The sequence below is a fragment of the Carcharodon carcharias genome, chromosome 18 (assembly GCF_017639515.1).
Source record: "Carcharodon carcharias isolate sCarCar2 chromosome 18, sCarCar2.pri, whole genome shotgun sequence".
NCBI lineage: Eukaryota > Metazoa > Chordata > Chondrichthyes > Lamniformes > Lamnidae > Carcharodon > Carcharodon carcharias.
The window spans coordinates 41,532,901-41,553,456 of NC_054484.1; the positions used below are offsets into that span (position 1 = coordinate 41,532,901).

Sequence of the window (20,556 nt, forward strand, 5' to 3'; positions counted from 1 at the left end):
GTAATGTGCTAGTATAATAAGTATAGGAGATAGTATGAGATGGGTTATTACAAAATGAAGCAGCATTTTAGAATTATGATGGTTCATTTTTCAAAAGAAGGGGGAAGTCATGTAATGTCATATAATGTTATTGGAATTTTTTTTAAATAGAGGCTTAGCCTGCGGGTGTGCCTGTGTGTGGGTTAATTGGACTAAAACCCTCTAGTCTGGGTACTTCGATGTATAGTAGTTTTGAGATGTAAACACAGAGGTAGAGGACATTTGCAATTTGTTTAATAGAGCATTCAAAGACTGGGAGTGAAGCCTTGCACCTAGCTTGGAGAGACCAAGCAATAAGTTTATATTACTAATAAAATTGGTGCTATGAAAGGGGTTTTATTGTTAGAAGAGATGAAGTTGAAAGGGCCTGATGATACATTGAGAATTTGCATTCAAAGAGAAGTGCTGTGTATAACAGAAAGCAGTTTTGTGTGTGCAAAGCAGAGGCATGTAACATCAAAGCAACTGTAAGCCTACAACTGTCTGCAAAGGAACAAAAGTGAAAGGAACCTCATTTTGAATTTGTAAGGTGAAAATGCTTTGCCTGATGTCTGCTTAAAGTGTATCGGCTGTTGTTGCCTTAGTGGAGATTAGTTTGGGAATTTGTTAAAAAGTTATGATAGTAGTAATTTGTAACCATGTGAATATGTTTAACTTGTGTAAATTAATAAATGTCTCATGTAGTTCGATATAAAAACCTCTCGAGAACTAGTGGTGTTATTCCTGAATTTACAGCTGCATCTCAAACATACCACTTGAAAATATAGGTTCTGACAGTTGTTTGAAGTTTCCCTCTGGGATTTTAAATTACAGCCTTTACCAACCGTTGTACCATAACACAAGGGTCAGATAAAGCTGATGGGAGTAGCTTCTAGGTACCCTAACAGTAGCTATACTGTTGGGCAGAGCACTAATCAAGGAATAATAAGATCTTTTACCAAAGGCGATATAATAATCGTGAGGGATTTTAATCTTCATATGGATTGGACAAATCAAATTGATGAAGGATGATTGGAGGATGCGTTCATGGAATGCATTGGAGACAGCTTCCTAGAGCCACATGTTGTGGAACCAACCAGGGAAAAGGCTATCTTGTATATTGTTTTGTGTAATAAAATAGTATTAGTCATCTCATAGTAAGGGATCCTCAAGGAACGTGTGGATTGGAAAGACTCACTTGGATTTGAGAGTAATTTACGTAAGTCCAAAGTTAGAGTATTGAACTTAAATAAAGCTAATTACATAGGTTTGAGGGGTGAGTTGGCTAAGGCAGATATGGGAAATTAGATTAAGAGATATGACAGTAAATGAGCAATGACCAAGATGTAAAGAAATATTTCACAATTCTCAACAAATCTGCTTTATGTTGAAAAATATAAACTCCACAAGGAAAGAGATCCATCCCTGGCTAGCAAAGGAGATTAAGGGTTGTATTAGATTAAAGAAGAAACTTATAATGTTGCTAACAAAAGTACAAAACTTGAGGTTTGAGTGTTTTAGATATCTGCACATGATGATTAAAAAGTTGATGAAGAGGGAGAAAACAATGAGAATAAACTAGTCAGAAATACGAAAGTATATTGTAAGAGCTTCTACAAGTATATAAAATGAAAGAGTAACTTGGGTCCCTTAGAGGCAGAGACAGGCCAAATTATAAGGGAAATAAGGAAATGGCAGAGATGGTACACAAATATTTTGTGTCTGTCTTCACAGTGGAAAATACAAAAAACATACCAGAATAGTGGGAAACCAAGATCTGATGAGAATGAGGAACTTAAAGTAATTAATATTAATACAAAATAATGGTGAAAGTGATGAGACTGAAAGCCAACAAACCCCCTGGACCTGACGACTTACTTCCGAGGATTTTAAAGAGGTGGGTGCAGAGATAATGGGTGCGGTGGTTGTGATCTTCTAAAATTACCTTCTAGAGCAGTCCCAGCAGGTTGGAAGGCAGTAAATGTAATTCTACTATTCAAGAAAGGGGAGAGAAACAAAACTGGGAACCATAGGCCAGTTAGCCTGATATCAGTCATTGGGAAAATACAGGAATCAATTATTGCTCAAATGGTAACAGGACACTTAGTAAATCATAATATGATTAGGCGGAGTCAATATGGTTTGATGAAATGGAAATCGTATTTGGCAAATCGATACGCACTTTTTGAAGATGGAACTAGCAGGGTAGATAGATGAAAGGGAAGCAGTGGATGTGGTATATTTAGATTTTCAAAAGACATTTGATAAGGTGCCACATGGAAGGTTGTTGTACAAGATAAGGGTTCATGGGTTGGGGTAATATATTAACGTGCTTACTGCTTAAAGGACGGAAACAGAGTAGGAATAAACATCTCTTTTTCAGTTGCCGTCTGGTACTTGTGGGGTTCCACAAGGACCAGTGCTGGGGCCTTAGCTAGTTACAATCTATTTTAATGACCTGGATGAACGGACTCAGTATAATGTACCCGTTTCCTGACACTACAAAACTATGTGGAAAAAGTAAGCAGTCTGCAAAGGAATATATATATAGGAATATAGACTGGTGCATTCTCCATGGCAATGCCTCTACCAATCGGAGTCCACTTGCCAATCAGCACCCTTCTCATGAATTATAAATTGTTGTTCCCTTTACATTTGGTATTCTTGTGAATAGCTTGATGAGCGCAAGACAAAAAGCTTCAACACGTGTCTGTTTTTTCAGCAATACTCAAGAATGAAGGTGCCAATAGAATATAATATGGGAAATGCAAGGCTATTCACTTTGGCAGGAGGAATCGATAAACAGAATATTTTTTTAAATGGTGAAAAGCTATTCAGTGTTGATGCTCAGAGGGATTTGGTGTCCTCATACAAGAAATAGAAAATGTTAAGCAAGTACAGCAAGCAGGAAGCGGTTTGTTGGCCATTTTTGCAAGGAACTTTGTGTATAGAAGTAAGGGTGTCTTGCTACAATTTTACATAGCTTTGTTGAGACCGCACCTAGAGTACTATGTGCAGTTTTGCTTTCCATACCTAAGGAAGAATAAACTTGCTTTAGAGAGAGTGCAGTGGAGGCTAGCTAGATTGATTACTGTGATGAGAGGTTGGTCCTATACTAAGACATTGGACTATAGGCCGGTTAGCCTGACATCTATTGTCAGAAATGCTGGAAACTATAATTAAGGAAGTCTTAACAGTTCATTGGAAAATCATAAACAGAGTTGACATGTTTTGAAGGAAGGGAAAAACTGTGACAAATTTATGAGCGTTTTTGAGGATGTTACTAGTGAGGTAGGTAAAGAGGAGCCAATAGATACTGAGTTTACTTAGATTTTCAAAACACATTGATAGGTGCCACAACAAAGGTTAATACAAAAGATAAGGGCATGTGAAGTTGGGGGTAATATATTAGCATGGATGGAGGATTGGTTAATGGGCAGGAAGCAGAGAGTCATGATAAACTAGACATTTTCAAGTTGATAGGCTGTAACTAGCAGAGTGCTGCAGGATTGCTGCTGAGATCTCAGCTATTTATGCTGTATTATTGACTTCTGAGAAGATCAAGAGTAATGCACCCAAATTTGCTGCTGATACATTCCCATCTGGTTTTGTAAGCTGTGAGGAGGACACAAAGATCCTGCAAAGACAGGTTAGGTGAGTAGCCAACAAGGAAGCAGGTGGAGTATAATGTGGGGAAATGTGAGGTTATTCATTTTGGTCATAATAGAAAAGCAGAATATCTTTAAAGGTGTGAAACTTGTAAATGTTGATGTTCAGAGGGACTTAGGTGTACTTGTACAAGGAACTCAAAGTTAGCATTGCAAGTACAGCAATCAATTAGAAAGGCTCAGGAGCTTTTCATCTCTCAGTGAATCAAGGGATATGGGGAGCAATGGGAAAGTGGACATTGAATGGGTAGAGCAGCTCAATGGGCCATATGGTCTACTCCTGCTCCTTATCTTCTGATCCCATATGCCTCTTTAACCAGTTTCTCAACCTGCCTGCCACCTTCAACAATTAGTGCAAATAGTCTCCAGGTCTCTCAGTTCCTGCATCCTCCTTAGAAATATGCCCTTTATTTTATGTTGCTTTGTCCTTGTTCTTCCTACCTAAATGTATCACTTCATACTTCTCTGTATGAAATTTCATCTGCCATGTATCTGCCTATTCCACCAGCCTACCTATGTCCTGTTGTATTGTGTAGTGTTAACAGGATTCAAGTCAGTTTGTGAAGCCAAAACCAAGATACAGAGCTTTTCTCTTATGAAAGAGTTTATTGATTTATTCAGTCTCACGGCTGTCCTCCCACACACCTCAGCTATCCCCTATTTATGTGTTCAAAGGCAATTAATACCCATCAAGTGTTTCTCTTAACCGTAACAATGTAATTGACATTAACAAATGTTACCAATGTAATTGAAAAGATATCGACTTAAAGGATAGTGTTAGAATTCTTCCATAAAGCTGAATTGTCAAACTGAACAGAAGTTGTTTTAGCCTGAATAATATTTTTGACTTGTTGCTATTCAGTATCAGCAGTTTTTCTTTTTTTTGAAATGTTAATGCTTGTTTTTGAAGAAAATCTGTATAATTTCGGATTTGTTATCAAAAATAAGAAATAGGCTTGTATTTTTCAGTCAGGGATGAAGCAACGGTGTTTGCTGCTGACCTCTAAGAAAGCCTTGCTGAGCAATCTAATGATCTCTGGGATGAGAACTTTAACTCTCTTGATGTGCAATTGACTGTAGCAAGTTTAATGGGGTTCCTCAGCGCAATGTCACCAAGCTGTCTAGGCAACCAGTTACATTAAAGAATTCTCACTGCCCACCAACCAGGAAATGAGAAGCACTAAAATCAAATTAATTTTTTTAAACAATTTACCTAGACCAAAATAAGGGTCAGGATATGCACATGGGATGAATGTAGAAGTAGAATATTATGACATAATGAAATTAAACTTTTTAAAATACATATTTTTTAAAAATTCTCAATCATAATGAGACATTTAACACCACTCGAAGTATTTTTTTTTTCGGAGGCAAATCTGTTGTTCTGCAGTCATTATCCCTCAGATCACCCATTTTAAAAACCCAGTCACACCTGATAGAACAAGGTACAACTGTTTGTTTATGAGGTTTCTAACAGTGACGTGAGAAAACGAGAAATTTTGCCACATCAACCGATATAACATTGCTGGCTCTAGTGGGGTATCCAAACCGCATCGTATTGCGAAGCAGTGAGTGACCGATTGCAACTTCAGGACTAATCTGCGCATGTGCTAAATCCCGATGCTCTGGTCAGTTTCAGAAAGGTAATGATGGCTAACACTGAGAGTTTGCTGTCAAATCCCCTCAAGGAAATCCGGGTCATTGTTTTACGTTTCATGGGTGAATAGGAAAATGGCACTTAGTCCTTTTATTTTATAACCATTGCAGTCAAAATTTCTACAATATTGCGCAGTAAAACATGTTAAACAGTAATCAGAGGATTTGTGTTACACTTCTATGAATTAAATGAAGAATAAGAAAATAACAACTAGGAAAAAATACACTACCTTTAACTGACTTAAATTGTGAATGTTATCTGTTTTGCTCTTGTTTCTGCAGCTCACGTTGACAACAGCGCAACAACAGTTGTTACTCCAGCAAGCACAGGCCCAGCTGCTGGCTGCTGCAGTTCAACACTCAGCAAATCAGCAGCACAATACCACAGGAACTACCATCTCTGCCACAGCAGCAACGCCTATGGCACAAATACCCATCACACAACCAATCCAAATACAAGTAAGCATGGATATGCTTGAGGCCTGATCTTTAAAGTAGGGCCGGGAACCCAACACCTGGATGAATTCTGGGTCCCGACCCAGCACATTGCTCTTGCAATGCCATTTTTAAATTCAAGTAGTCCAATTGGGCAGGATGTGAGCAATTTCCAATATGAAGGAACAGTTTCCAAATTGAAAGAACTTTGGAAAATTATAGCTAGGGCACCTTCAGTGTTCTCACCTGCCTCCTTCAAAACTCTGGGTGGAAATCATCTGGGGATTTGGCACTCTTTAGTGCCATTATTTTCTTCAACTGTTATTTTGCATACGTTAGATGAGTTTCTGTTCCTGATTCAACATTTCTTTGGAATGTCTGGTGCACTGACCTCTCTTCCTCTACTGTAAATACTGACACAACGTAATTATTCAGCATGTTCTTATTTTCATCATTATCAATTTTCAGGGGGTCCACATTGCCCCAAACCGCCACCTTTCTCTTAATATAATTGTACATTTTGTTGTGTATCTACCCTATCAAACCCCTTTCATTTTATAGGTTTAGTAAAAATCTAGGACAGATCGCTCCGAAAAGGCAAAGTGGGGAGCAACAGAAAGAGGGGTAGACCTAGGTGTAGTTCAATGACGGATGTCACAGAGCCGTTGCAGATGAACTACAATGGATGAGGATGGCACAAAACAGCTGAGTGTGACATTCCAGGACAGCAGGTTTCCTGGTAGGAATAGCTACAAGAGGGCAGGACAGTAAAGAACATACCTGTATGTTGTTGTCACGCAGACAGTATGATGAACCACCATATATTGCTGATCTCTTTACATGGTGTTTAAAGAGCACTCTGGGCCAGAAATCTCAGACTAAAATTTATGATTGACGATTGACGTTTATTCAGAATAATGGACATAAGAAAAAAGGAAACAGAACAGATTGGCTGATTGACAGATGCTAAATTAAGTGAAATACCATGACTCAAAACAATAAATATCCCAAACTAAAATAATTCCCTGTAATACTACTTTACGTTTAGACCAAGTGTCCATAATTGGGTTTTAAGTTTAACATGAAACTTCTGTATTTTTTTAACCTCCCTATAGCACGGTGAGAAGGGGTCTAAAACAACTTTTGTTACCATGGATTATAATTTTTTATATTCGTTCATGGGATGTGGATGTCGCTGGCTAGGCCAGCATTTATTGCCCATCCCTAATGACCTGTGAGAAGATAGTGGCATGTTGCCTACTTCAAAGGCACATGGCTATTGTTTAGAATTAATTAAAGATGTCCCACTAAAAAAAAACCTTGCGATAAATGTGAGGTGAATCAAATTGGATGTCATCTATCTAAGCAGTTTCCAAGAATGAGGATTAGCAACTTGTATATTGCCAGGGTCATGACTTGGTATTTTGGCAAGGATTTAGAATTGCTGTACTTTCTGGCTAGAATGTAGATGTCTTGTTTCAGAAGCAGCCTGCTCTCAGTCCAGGGCTACAAGTCATGATTTTAGAAAACTAAACAGATACTGGAATGTAAAAAAAAATTAACATTCTGTAATCTGGAGATACTTATTTGGTCCCTTTGTCCATGTTGACTGTACAGAACAATATTTCTTGTTTTGTAATCATAAATCAAAAAAATTTCTTTCTTTTTTTGAAGAACCTGTTTTAGTTAATTTAATGCTCTTAACATCAAGGAGCCAGAGAAAAATTGAAATAAATGGAAATCAGAGGGAAACCTTTCCACTGGCTGAAGTCATGCCTAGCACAAAGGAAGATGGCTGTGGCTGTTGATGGCCAATCCTCTCAGCTTTAGGACATCGCTGCAGGCCCAACCATCTTCAGGTCCTTCATCAATTAACTTCCCTCCATTATAAAGTCAGAAGTAGGGATGTTTGCAGCGTTCAGTTCCAGACAATAAAGCAGTCAGTGCCTTCATGCAGCAGGATCTGGACAACATCCAGGGTGTGCTATAAGTGGCAATAAATTTTATGCCACAAAAGTGGTAGGTAGTGACCATCTCAAAATGACTGAGTCTAACCATTGACCAGAAATTTAACTGGATCAACCACACAAATATTGTGGCTGCAAGAGTGGATAAGAGGTAGGGTTTTCTGTAGCGAGTGACTCACCTATAGCCTTTCAACCATCTACAAGGCACAAATCAGGAATGTAATGTAATGCCTGGCTGAGAGCTGCTCCAACAACACTCAAGGCGCCCAACATTATCAACGAAAAAGCAGCTTGCTTGATTGGGAAGCCATTCACCTCCTTAAAGCAGTCACTTCCTCCATCACCGGCATACTGTGGACCATCTACAAAATGCACTGCTGCAATGCACCAAGGCTGTTTTAACAGCACTCCCAAACCCATAATTCTACTGCCTAGAAGGACAAGGCTAGCAGGCAAATGGGACGACAGATTTACCTTCACATCCCACAACATCCTGACTTGGAAATATGTCACTGTTTCCTTATTGTCGCTAGGTCAAAATCCTGGAATTCCCTTCCTAGCAGCACAGTAGGAGTACCTATGCCATATGGGTTACAGCAATTCAGAAAAGCAGCTTGTCACCATCTTCTCAAGGCCAGTTAAGGATGGGCAATTAATGCTGACCTTGCGAGTATAACTCAAATACCGTGAACAATTTATTTTTCAAGATTCTGCAAGTTATTTAGCTAGATAATTAACTTTTTAAACTATTTAATGTGCTAAGTTTCTGCATGCATTGTACTGATTATCCTATCATTTGGCAGGATCTGCAACAGTTACAACAGTTGCAGCAACAGAACTTGAATCTGCAGCAGTTTGTTCTGGTGCAGCCCGGTCACCCAATCACCACCAACCTGCAGCCGACGCAGTTCATCATCTCACAAACGCCACAGGGGCAACAAGGTCTGTTTTTAACCTGGACTTGAAACAATAATCTTGTGCGACAGCACTGTTTTGAATATTGACTCTAGTAGGAATGGAACACAATATGTGAGGAGAGCTGCAGCTCTTGGAAGAGAGAGAGAGGAATCCCATGGGCAAATCTTAGAACATATGGAATTAGCTAGAAAATGCAATTTAATTTTTTAGCTAGCACCCTTGTTCAGTTAATTCTTTACATGAAAATGTAAAATATCATCACAAGCAAAAATTCATTCTTGAAGTCAATCATTTTTAGGTTTACTCCTCCCACCTTTGCAACACAGATGATTTCAAATTTAATGTATCTTGATGTTGATGAAGGCTGGCAACCTTTAGTGTTCCCTTGTCCACCAGGGTACTTATGACATAACCTATTATGAATATTCTATGTTCAGACTAATTGTGGTAAATGCAACAAAATATCTGATGAAATTATTCAGAAGATTGAACAACTGAAATAAAATGGTTTTCCAAATGAGTCTTTCACATTTTGAGATCTTTTTGATCACTTCTCCATGGAAAGATTTTGGCAAAAATTAAGTGTTGTCTTTAAATGTTTTTTAAAAGAAAAATGTATTTGCATAAAATGGGGCAAGAAAGATCATAGGTAGTTCAGATACCAGTTTGTTAGCTTTAATGTTTTCCCACAGGTTGTAAATAACAAGCAATTTAATCGCTTGTTAGCAATTAAAACCCCTCCTGTCCATTTTGTTGGAAAGCCTATGAACCCCTGTTGGCAATGAACAAGGGGAGATAAACACAGACAGGCCTGTTGGTCAGGTTTTAGTAGGAAAGCTCTAGCCAAGACTATTGGAGGTTAAACATTCTAGAGCTCAGGCAGCAGTTGCTTAAATCATGTAAACAACCCGCTGATGTATAGGCATGTGACATGTTCTTTGTTTTCTATTATTATGCAAAGATAAGTTGTACTGATTGAATTAGGGGAGTTTAATCATAACTGCTGCTCTATATGTTCAGCTTACTTTAAAGTAATCCAGTTTGTTGTTTGTATCATGCCTTGCCTTGCCAGTTGCTTGCCAGGTCTCTCTCATGGAAAAGTTTGAGAGATACTGAGAGCACATAGGAATGACAGGAGAATCTATTTATCTTGGAGGAGATGGTGGCATAGTGATAATGTCTTTGGATTAGTAATGCAGAAGTCCAGGCTAATGCTCTGGGAACATGAGTTTGAATCCCATCATGGCAGCTGGTGGAGTTTAAGCTCAATTAATAAACCTGGAATTATAAAGCCAGCCTCAGTGATGGGGACCCTGAAACTATCAACAATTGTTGTAAAAACCCATCTGGTTCACTAATGTTCTTTAGGGCAGCAAGTTTCTTCCTTTAGAGAAGGAACCCATCATTACCCAGTCTGGCCTACATATAGCTCCAGATCCACAGTAATGTGGTTGACTCTTAACTACCCTCTGAAATGGCCATGCAAGCCACTCAATTCAAGGGCAGTTAGAGATGGGCATCAAATGCTGGTCTTGTCAGCAACGTCCACATACAATGAAAGAATAAAGGAAAAACATCATAAGACGAGTTGACATCTCAGTTATTCTATTGCACCAGTAGATGTAGGGCAGAGTAAGTCAACTACAATCAATGCAAGTTGTCTGACCGTCTTACTGAAGTAACTAATGCCTTGAATCCAATAAAGTATCCATAGTAGACCCTCTGTCAATCATTCCTGTTAAGGTTACTTTAACCACAAGCTAGCGATGCAGATTAGCTGTTCTTAAATCAAGCTTCTTGGTCAATTCCTAAGCTGAACTCAAATATCATATTGAAATGGTCAGTTCTTGGCAAGTTCACAACTAATGTTTTTGTTGAGTTGTCATATAGCCTTATTTTTGTTTCAATTTCACTGACATTGGCACCACTGCAGTCTTGGTTTTGCAGAAGTGTCTTCAAAAATTTAATGTTGAAGTATTTGGCTTTTGATGACACTGGTGCTGCAATCGGTTAAAAAAACTATCCACTCATTATCCACGATCTAGCTTTAAGTTAAGGTCAGATGGATGGTTGGCAAAGGATATTTTCATTCCATAAGAACCCTGTGTGGAAGAGTTTGGTTAGTCCAACCAGTGGATTTTCAGACAAATTGGTGTTAAATTGGCATTCTTGCTCGTCAAGGCCATTATAGATGCAATGGTGCCATGAACGGTGTCGATCTATAATTGAAGAAGAGAAAGTATAACTTAATTGATTCTAGTTGACTAAACCTAATATTGGAATTCATGACAAAGAGGCAAAAATAGAAATATATATTGCAAGCATTAAGAATGGACAGAAAGTAAAAAGTCAAATATATAAAGTTTAATAAGTGACATAATGTAGAGCTATATCCTAAACATTAACTTATCTCTTTCCTTCAGATGTCCACCAACCTGCTGTGAGTTTCCAGCATTTGCTATTTTATTAGATTTTCTGTATTCATGTTTTTACTCCTCTTACATGTGATGCGAGATAACCATTTGTTCTTAGGGAATCTTATTCTCTCAAAATGTTGGTTTTGATTGAAGACTTAGTAAATTTTTTAAAAACTCGTTGAAGTAGGAGCCTTTTTAATTAATATATATTTTGTATTTACCATGATAGGTCTCGTACAAGCCCAGAACCTTCTACAACAACTACCTCAGCAAAGCCAAGCCAACCTCCTGCAGTCTCAGCCAAACATCACCTTCAGCACGCAGGTCAGCTTAAGTGGGAAGAAAACTAAGCACTCAGATTTTCTAATGTATTTCAGCATCAAAAAACTTTCCTTTTTTTAATTCATTCATGGGATGTGGGCGTCACTGGTTAGGCCAGCATTTATTGCCCATCCCCAATTGTCTTCTACTTTGCTAGAGTTAGTGTAATACTTGAAAGTGCAGCAATTTTGTAATGCTCAAAACTGCTAGATAATTATATTAAGATCCTTTCTGTAATGCAGCATTTACATACATTTTAAATCATCCGGAATCTCAAACAAAGCAATTGTTGGATGACATTGCAGAAGCACATTACAATTTCATCTTTGTTTCTAAAACTTGCATTTTTAAATTTATACCTAATGTTTTTTCCTCCACTGAAAGGCTAGTTGTAGTTGCAAGAGAGTGAAAATCACATTTAGTAAAGCTGAAACAGGAGAACTAGCATTGGACAAGGTTGGGAATGAGAATCCCATTTAAGTTTAACTGTTGAGGAATCTTCAGCTACAGTTTATCCATCTTCGTTAAGATGAATTGGTCTTGGTGTGGATTTTTTGGTCTCTGTCATTGATTTTGTATAATCTTGTTTTAAAAAAAAGTTATTGTAGATGGCTTTAAGGGTATTTTGAGTTCTTGGATTTAATGGGCCCTTATAATGAGAGTGGATGGTTGTGAGGGAACAGATTTGTTGTGTTTTATTAGAGCTGTAGGACAGCAAAACCTGTCAAGAGGGGGCAAAGGGGATTTAGATGTAAGTTGAACTTTAGATGTAGGGATGAAAGTTCACTTGCTGCAAAGGATGTATGAAGAGATTTTGAGGCTGAGGTGACTCAGGGACTTGAAACAAGGTGACTCAGGGACTTGAAACAGGCAAATGAGGACATGGAAGAATAGATGGGAAAGGTTGTGGATGATTAGGTGAAAGGACTGCGATGAAGTTGATAGCCACACTCCACCCATGGTAGTTCAGATTGGGAATGTAATGACCGTTGGGGCAGCTTTGGTGAAAAGGAATGAGTTACTATTAGTAAGGCTCCTATCATTCTCAGGATCTTGGATGGACTCCAGGATGAGGCGATAGATGGGAAGAAATGTGTTAACAAGGGAATAGGTGTTTTCTGAATTGAAATGAGAGCTGCAGAAGAGGGAACGAGAGTGAAAACGGTACTGGGAAAGTGGTTGGAGAAGTTCATCTCTAGAAAAGAGATCGGTAGGAGAGGGACCTGCACTGGGAGAGGATAATGAGGAAGTTACTAATGTTGCCTCAGGAGAGCCTGCTGGGGTAGGAACACAATAACAATTTGGATTTATATTTTTTTTATACTGAGGAAGATGTATAGTGTAGAGCATTGGCAAACTGAGTCCATTCTGAAATAAAAACAGAAAATGCTGGTAAAACTCAGCAGGTCTGACAGCACCTGTGGAGAGAGAAACAGAGTTAACATTTCGAGTCCATTTGACTTCTTCAGAGCTGTGAAGAAGAGTCATATGGACTCAAAACGTTAACTCTGTTTTTCTCTGCACAGATGCTGCCAGACCTGTTGAGTTTTACCAGCATTTTCTGTTTTCATTTCAGATTTCCAGCTTCTGCAGTATTTTGCTTTTATCTGAGTCCATTCTGACCTGGAGCAGCAGCAGCAGGAAAGAGTATCAGCAAGGGAGTAGCAAAGAGCATGGTGTAGTAAGATGCGGACGAGGGCATTTAGGGTTTTAGTCAAAGTGCTCATAAAGGTACAGACAAAATAGTGATCTTGATTTATAGCTGCTATTATTCTTCGAGGCAGGCGTGGAAGGTTCTTGGTACAAATGGCTGATATGCTAGAGCCAGAGTACGTGAGGCAGACCTTTTCTCGGAGTGAAGACATTTTCAGTTAACTTGTGATTGTACAGTACCTTGTTGGGTACATGGAAAGAAATAAATGTGTGTATATCTAACAACAGCAGGAAGAGTAGTTCATTTCATCAATATAATTTTCATGAAGTATTAATGCTGGTTTCAAATGACTTCTCTTTCCACGCACGCACCCGACCTTGTTCCAAAATCGTACAACTATATAGATGGGGGAAAGGTGGTGTTATTTTGCACCCCATTTCCCTTGTAAGTAATTTGAAGTGGATGACTGATTCAGGAATGAAATTTAAGTTGTAGTGATTCTTATCCATGTAATCTATAGTTATTTAAGATTAATATCTTGCTTATGGCAGTAGGAGCTCCATAGGTAGAATTGTATTGCAGATCTCTTCATAACCGTGGCTGACTTATGTATCATAATTTTTTTTGAAGCTCACTTATTAAAGTTTAAGATGTGATTCCTTTTAGCCAGCAACACCGACACGCACAACGATAGCAACAACTCCTATCCAGTCGGTTCAGCAGAGCCAGTCGACACCAAAGCGCGTAGATACTCCAAACATAGAGGAGCCTAGTGATCTTGAGGAACTTGAACAGTTTGCCAAGACGTTTAAACAGAGACGTATCAAACTTGGGTTTACTCAGGTGGGAAAACCTATTCATTTTTTATAAGTTAACTATTTTAATGGCTTGCGAAATGAAGGATTGATAGACTGAATTTTAAAATATATATTATTAATAAACTAAATTGATAAATAATTGTTTGGTAGTACAGAACTTGAGTATTGCTCAAGCTTTTCATCTTGCAGACCAATTGTAAAGGGAACAACAGTTTATACTTCATGAGAAGAGTGTGCTGATTGGTTGGCAAGTGGACTCTGAAATGGGCCTGATAAGTGCCCAGTCTACCTCGAGATTACCCTGGAAGGGTAAGACATCTCAGAAGTTTGAGCAACAGGTGAAGCTAGCTGTTTCATGCTGCTACTGTGCAGTAGCTATAAACATACGAAATAGGAACAGAAGTAGGCCATTCAGCACCTTGAGCCTGCACTGTCATTCAATAAGATCATGGCTGATCTGTTTGTGCTTCGAATTCCACATTCCCATCTACCTCTGATAACCTTTGGTTCCCTTTCTTAACAAGAGTCTATCTACACTTGCCTTAAAAATATTCGATAACCCTGCCTCCACCATCTTTGGAGGTAGAGTGTTCCAAAGTCGCACAACCTTCCAAGAGAAAAAAAAATTCTCCTCACCTCTGCCCTAAAAGGGCAACCCCTAATTTTGAAACCATGTCCCCTAGTTCTAGGCTCATCCACGAGGAAACATCTTTTCCACGTCCATCTTGTCAAGGCCGTTCAGGATCTTGTATACTTCAATCAAGTCACTCCTCACTCTTCTAAACTCCAGTGGAAACAAGCCCAGTCTATCTAACCTTTCCTCATAAGACAACCCACTCATTCCAGGTATCAGTCTAGTAAACCTCCTTTGAACCACCTCCAAAGCATTTACATTCTTCCTTAAATAAGGAGACCACAACTCAACACAATATTCGAGATGTGGTCTCACATCCCTTGCCCTGCGTAACTCGAGCATAATGTCCTTATTTTTATGTTCAGCTCCTCACGTAATAAAGGACAACATTCCATTAGCCTTAATTACTTGTTGCACCTGTGTACTGACTTTTTGTGGCTCATGTATTAGAACACCTAGATCCCTCTGCACCTCAAAATTTTGCAGCTTTTCTCCATTTAAGTAATACTCTGCTTTTTTATTCTTCCTGCCAAAATGAATAACTTCACATTTTCCTACATTATACTCCATCTGCCAGATTTTTGCCCACTCACTCAACCTATATCTATATCCTTCTGCAATCTCTTTATGTCCTCTTCACAACATACTTTCCTACCCATCTTTGTGTCATCTTCAAATTTAGCTACCATGCCTTCACTCCCCTCATCCAAGCCATTGATATAAATTGTAAAAGGTTGAGGTCCCAGCAAAGATGCCTGCAGGACTCCACTCATCACATCTTGCCAATCAGAAAAAGACCCCTTTATGCATACTCTGTTTTCTGCCAGCCAGCTAATCTGTAATCCATGTTAATATGTTACCGCCTACGCCATGAGCTTTTATTTTCCGCAGTAACCTTTGATGTGGCACCTTATCAAGTACCTTCTGGAAATCCAGGTACAGCTCCTCTTTATCCACAGCGCATATTACTCCTTCAAAGAACTCCAATAAATTGGTGAAACATGATTTCCCTTTCACAAAAACATCTGATTCTTCCTGAATACCTTGAATTTCTCTTAAGTGCCCAGCTATAACCTCCTTAATGATTGATTCTAACACCTTCCCTATGACAGACGTCAAGCTAACTGGCCTGTGGTTTCCTGTTTTCTGCCTCCCTCCCTTCTTGAATAGAGGGGTTATATTTGTCACTTTCCAGTCTGATGGAACCTTTTCAGAATCTAACGAATTTTGGAAAATTAACCTCATTAGCCACTTCTTTTAAGATGCTAGGATGAGATCTATCTGCAGCTCCACCATTTTGCTTAGTACTGCTTCCCTAATGATTGTAATTTCATCAAGTTCCCCTCTCCCTTCCACCTCCTGAATAACAGCTATTTCTGGAATGCTTTTTGCATCCTCTATAGTGAAGACAGAAGTAAAATATTTGTTCATTTCATCCGCCATTTCCTTATTATCTACTATTAACTCCCCATTCTGACTCTCTGGAGGACCAACACTCACTTTACTTACTCTTTTCCTTTTTAGATACTTGTAGAAACTCTTGCTATCCATTTTTACACTTCTAGCTAGCTTCCTTTCATACTCTAATTTCTCTCTCCTGATTAACCTTTTAGTTGTTCTCTGCCATTCTTTATATTCTGACCACCTGATTAACCTTTTAGTTGTTCTCTACCGTTCTTTATATTCTGACCATACATCTGACCTGCCGCTCACCTTTGTGCAGCTATATGCAGTTTTATATCCTGGTTTCCTGAACCAATGTCATCTCTTAAGTATTGTACCAATGTCATTCTTGACCAACAATGCTACCTGTCCACCTTTACCTAGCTTACTATTCTTGAATATCATATGCCCCTCAATATTCAGGATCCAATCCTTGCTTTCCTGCAGTCATGTCTCTGTAATGACTATCAGATCATTTATTTACTTCAGTGTGTGCTATCAATTCATGTACTTTATGAATGCTATACGCATTCAGATACAGAGCCTTTAATTTTGTCTCTTTGTTATCTTTGTAACATCTAGACTTGACTATTGGTATATTCTTAGGTTTTATCTCTCTGCCCCTTCCTGCTATTCTATGACCCTCTTTTCCCCTATTACTGTTATGGTGTCCTACCTTGAATCTACCCCTTGATTTGCCACATCTACCCAAGCTTGATCCCTCACCCCCACCTGCCCTCTCCTTGTTTAGTTTAAAGCTTTCTCTGCTTCCCTAGTTATGTGATTCGCACAGTTCAGGTGTAGACTGTCCCAACAATACAGCCCCCACTTTCCCCAGTACTGGTGCGAGTGCCCCATGAACTGGAACTCACTTCTCTCATGCCAGTCTTTGAGCCACGCATTTATCCCTCCATCTTATTTGCCCTGTGCCAATTTGCACATGGCTCAGGTAATAATCCAGTTTCCTTTGAGGTTCTGCTTCCTAATTTGGTACCTAGCTTCTCATACTGACAATGCAGAACCTCCTTCCTTATCCTGCCTATGTAATTGGTACCTACATGGACCACTGGATCCTCCTCCTTCCACTATAAGCTCTTCTCCAGCCCTGAGCAGATGTTCCGAACCCTGGCATTGGGCAGGCAACATAGCCTTCTGGGCTCTCGCTCTTTGCTGCAGAGAACAGTGTCAATTCCCCCCCTCACTATACTGTCCCCTACTAGCATTACATTTCTACTCATTCCCTCTGCTTGTACAGCTTCCTGTACTATGGTGCCATGACCAGCCTGTTCATCAACCTTGCAGACCTCGCTTTTGTTCACACAGGTTGTGAATACCTGCAAAATCTGAAGCTCCTTCACCACTGTCTGCTCGGTTTCATTACCTGCCTTACTTGTCACATCCTCCTGTCTCTTACTGCTGACCAAAACAGATGACCCTATTCTAAGAAAGGTGACTGTCTCCTGGAACAAAGTCTCCAGGTGTTTCTTCCCCTACCTTATATTGCGCAGTGTCTGCAGTTCAGCTTCCAGATCATAATCCTGATACGGAATTCCTCTAGCAGCTTACAGTTTCTGCAGACGTGTGCTGCAATGTAACACCTGTCCTGCCATTGTTACTTATGTTATTTAATTAACTTAATTAATTACCCACTTAATTAGCTTAGAATAATGCCTATGTATACCATACCTCTTTACCCCCATACATTGAATTCCCATGTGAACTTAATTCGCTACTCACTCAGTCTCCATCTCACTCCAGTGTTGTCGCCTGTCTCTTACTTAGTAGCAACGAGTGGTTTTCACCACTAACAGGATGCTGATGCCAAGCCAAAATGACGTTATGCCTTTTGCACAAATTAGTAATGTGCTATATGAATTTCAGTGCCAGTGTGATGCTAGTTATGTAGACCATAAGTCCCAAAGACTGGCAGATCATATCAAACAGCATGTCCCTTCTGCTGTTCGCAACAGGCAAAGCACTGACTGTACTCAACCAGCCTGCGTTTGCAAAACTCAAAACACAGCATCCAGTGTTAGATGCAGTTCTGCGATTGAACAACATTTGCTAAACAATCCTGAATGCTAAGGGGGGAAGGTGGTGGTGTTGTGGCATTGTCACTGGACTGATAATCTGGAGACGCAGGGTAATGCCCTGGGGATGTGGGTTCGAATGGTAGATGGTGGAATTTTAATTCAATAAAAAAAAGTCTGGAACTATAAGTCTGATAATGACCATGAAACCATTGCCGATTGTCATAAAAACCTGTTTCACTAATGTCCTTTAGGGAAGGAAATCTGCTGTCCTTATCTGGTCTGGCCTACGTGTGACTCCAGGCCCATAGCAATGTCGTTGATTCTTAAAATGCCCCCTGAACAGGGCAGTTAGGGATGGGCAATAAATGCTGGCCTAGTCAGTGATGCCCACATCCCATGAATGAATTAATAAAAATTATACTGACAACCAATTTAAGATTATCAGTCAAGCTTGCAGTATAGCGCACTTACACATACTAGAAGTTACATATATTAATACACAGGGCTCCATTCTTTGCTGACAAAAGGCACTTGAATGCACATTACGCCTGTTTCAACTAAACAAAATTGGTGACAGCCATTCTCTGCTTCATTCACTGGGACAATACCTTGACCAATTAGTCAACCTGTCTGGTTTGAATTTGAGCAAAGCTTGGCAGTTAACTGTCAGTCATCAGTTAACTGGTGCATTCATCATGGCAATGCCTCTTCCAATCAGAGCCTATTTGCCAACCCATCAGCACTTTCTTCTCATGAAATATAAATTGTTGCTCCCTTTACATTTGGTATTCTTGTGAATTGTCCTGATGAGTGTAAGACGAAAAACTTCGACAACATCTTTTTTCAGTAATATGCAAATTGATAAATGTTTTCCAAATGTTGTCCAAAATATTATTGTTAAATTAAATTAATAAATGTTGCAAAATATAGCTAATGCAATGAAAACTTGCATAAAGTAAAAAATGTTCCAGTAAGAAGCATATTTGAGACAGTGGTTGGTTTTTTTTTGACATTTCATGTGCAAAACATTTTTTTTACTTAGTGTGCAATAGACTAAAGTTGCAGTGCTATACATGCTGTCTGTAATAACAGAAAAATTAAGTGAAGACCCCCCGAAAAAAAATATGAATGGGAGCTTTAGCCTATATTTTTTTGACCTCACAGATACAATGTGGACATACAGGAGTACATGTGTGAAATGCGCTGCACAATCAAATCAATTTAAATATTTAAGCACATTATTGGGACTGTTCAGGTATAACATTTATGACGGTTAGAAAATGGTACACTCAATGCACCAAGCTTCTGAGATCTGTGGGCTCAGATTTTGTACTAAATGACAGCAAAACTGTCAGCACTTGCCATAATTACAATTGTGACACTGACAACAACTCCTGGTATCAGCATATGTGCTTTGAAACATGGAAATCCAGAAGTTGTTGTCAGTAATGCCCAGCTTCTCCATAGGATGCACTGGTGAAGTCCCTACAGATGAAAACCTTCTGAAATCAATTGAATGGTTCCTAAATTTGCTAACGAAACAAAGATAGTTTGGAAAATAAATTGCAAAGAGGACATAAGGAGGCCTCTTATAGATAGGTTAAGTGAGCAAACAAAGACCTGGCAAATTGAATATAATGTGGGCAAATGTGAAGTTGTCCATTTTGGCAGGAAGAGTAAAAAGAAAGATTATTATCGATATGGTGACAGATTGTAGAGCTCCTCAGAGGGATCTGGGTGCCCTAGTGCATGAATCACAAAAAGCTAGTATGCAGGTACAGCAAGTGATCAGGAAAGCTAATAGAATGTTATCATTTATCGTGAGGGAAATTGATTACAAAAGTAGGGAGGTTATGCTTCAGTTGTACAGGGCATTGGTGAGACCACATTTGGAGAATTATGTACAGTAAAGGTGTCCTTATTTAAGGAAAGGTATAAATGTGTTAGAAGCAGTTCAGAGAAGGTTTACTAGACTAATACCATGAATTGGCGGGTTGTCTTATGAAGAAAGGTTGGACAGGTTAGGCTTGTATCCGCTGGAGTTTAGAAGAGTAAGTGGTGACTTTGTTAAAACCTTTAAGACTCTGAGGGGTCTTGACAGGGTGGATGTGGAGAGGATTTTCCTCTTGTGGGAGAATCTAGAACTAGGGGCCACAGTTTAAAAATAAGGGATCACTCACTTAAGACAGAAATGAGGAAAAAATTTTTCTCTGGAGGTGGTGAGTCTTTGGAACGCTATTCCTCAAAGAGCGGTGGAAGCAGAATCTTTGAATATTTTTAAGGCAGAGTTCGATCAATTCTTGATTTACAAGGGGGTGAAAGGCTAAAGGGGTAGACAAGAATGTGGGGTTGAGGTTACAATCAGATCAATCGTATTGAATGGCGGAGCAGACTCGGGGTTGAGTGGCCTACTCCTACTCCTAATTGGTATGTTCGTATGGCAACAAAAGATACATTTTTTAGGTTTTGTACTTTTAAAGGATGGATATGGTAAACTTGTTTAAAGCGGACTTTATTATCTGATTGCAGAGATATTAGATATGAGTTTCAAAGTTCATGACCCAAATTCTCCCA

At 39.1% G+C, this 20,556-nt stretch overlaps 1 protein-coding gene across 9 annotated transcripts in view; it reads left to right on the forward strand.

Annotated features, from left to right (window-relative positions):
* LOC121290366 (POU domain, class 2, transcription factor 1-like) overlaps nucleotides 1–20,556 on the forward strand; it is a 260,691-nt gene that overhangs the window by 128,658 nt on the left and 111,477 nt on the right. For all 9 annotated transcript variants that reach the window (XR_005945788.1, XM_041210746.1, XM_041210750.1 and 6 more), the window contains 4 exons: nucleotides 5,625–5,801; nucleotides 8,548–8,686; nucleotides 11,309–11,403; nucleotides 13,721–13,897. Coding sequence is in view for 8 of the 9 variants with exons in the window: in XM_041210746.1 (XP_041066680.1) it covers nucleotides 5,625–5,801; nucleotides 8,548–8,686; nucleotides 11,309–11,403; nucleotides 13,721–13,897 (588 nt within the window). In the remaining variant the exon portion in view is untranslated. The remainder of the gene's footprint in view (nucleotides 1–5,624; nucleotides 5,802–8,547; nucleotides 8,687–11,308; nucleotides 11,404–13,720; nucleotides 13,898–20,556) is intronic.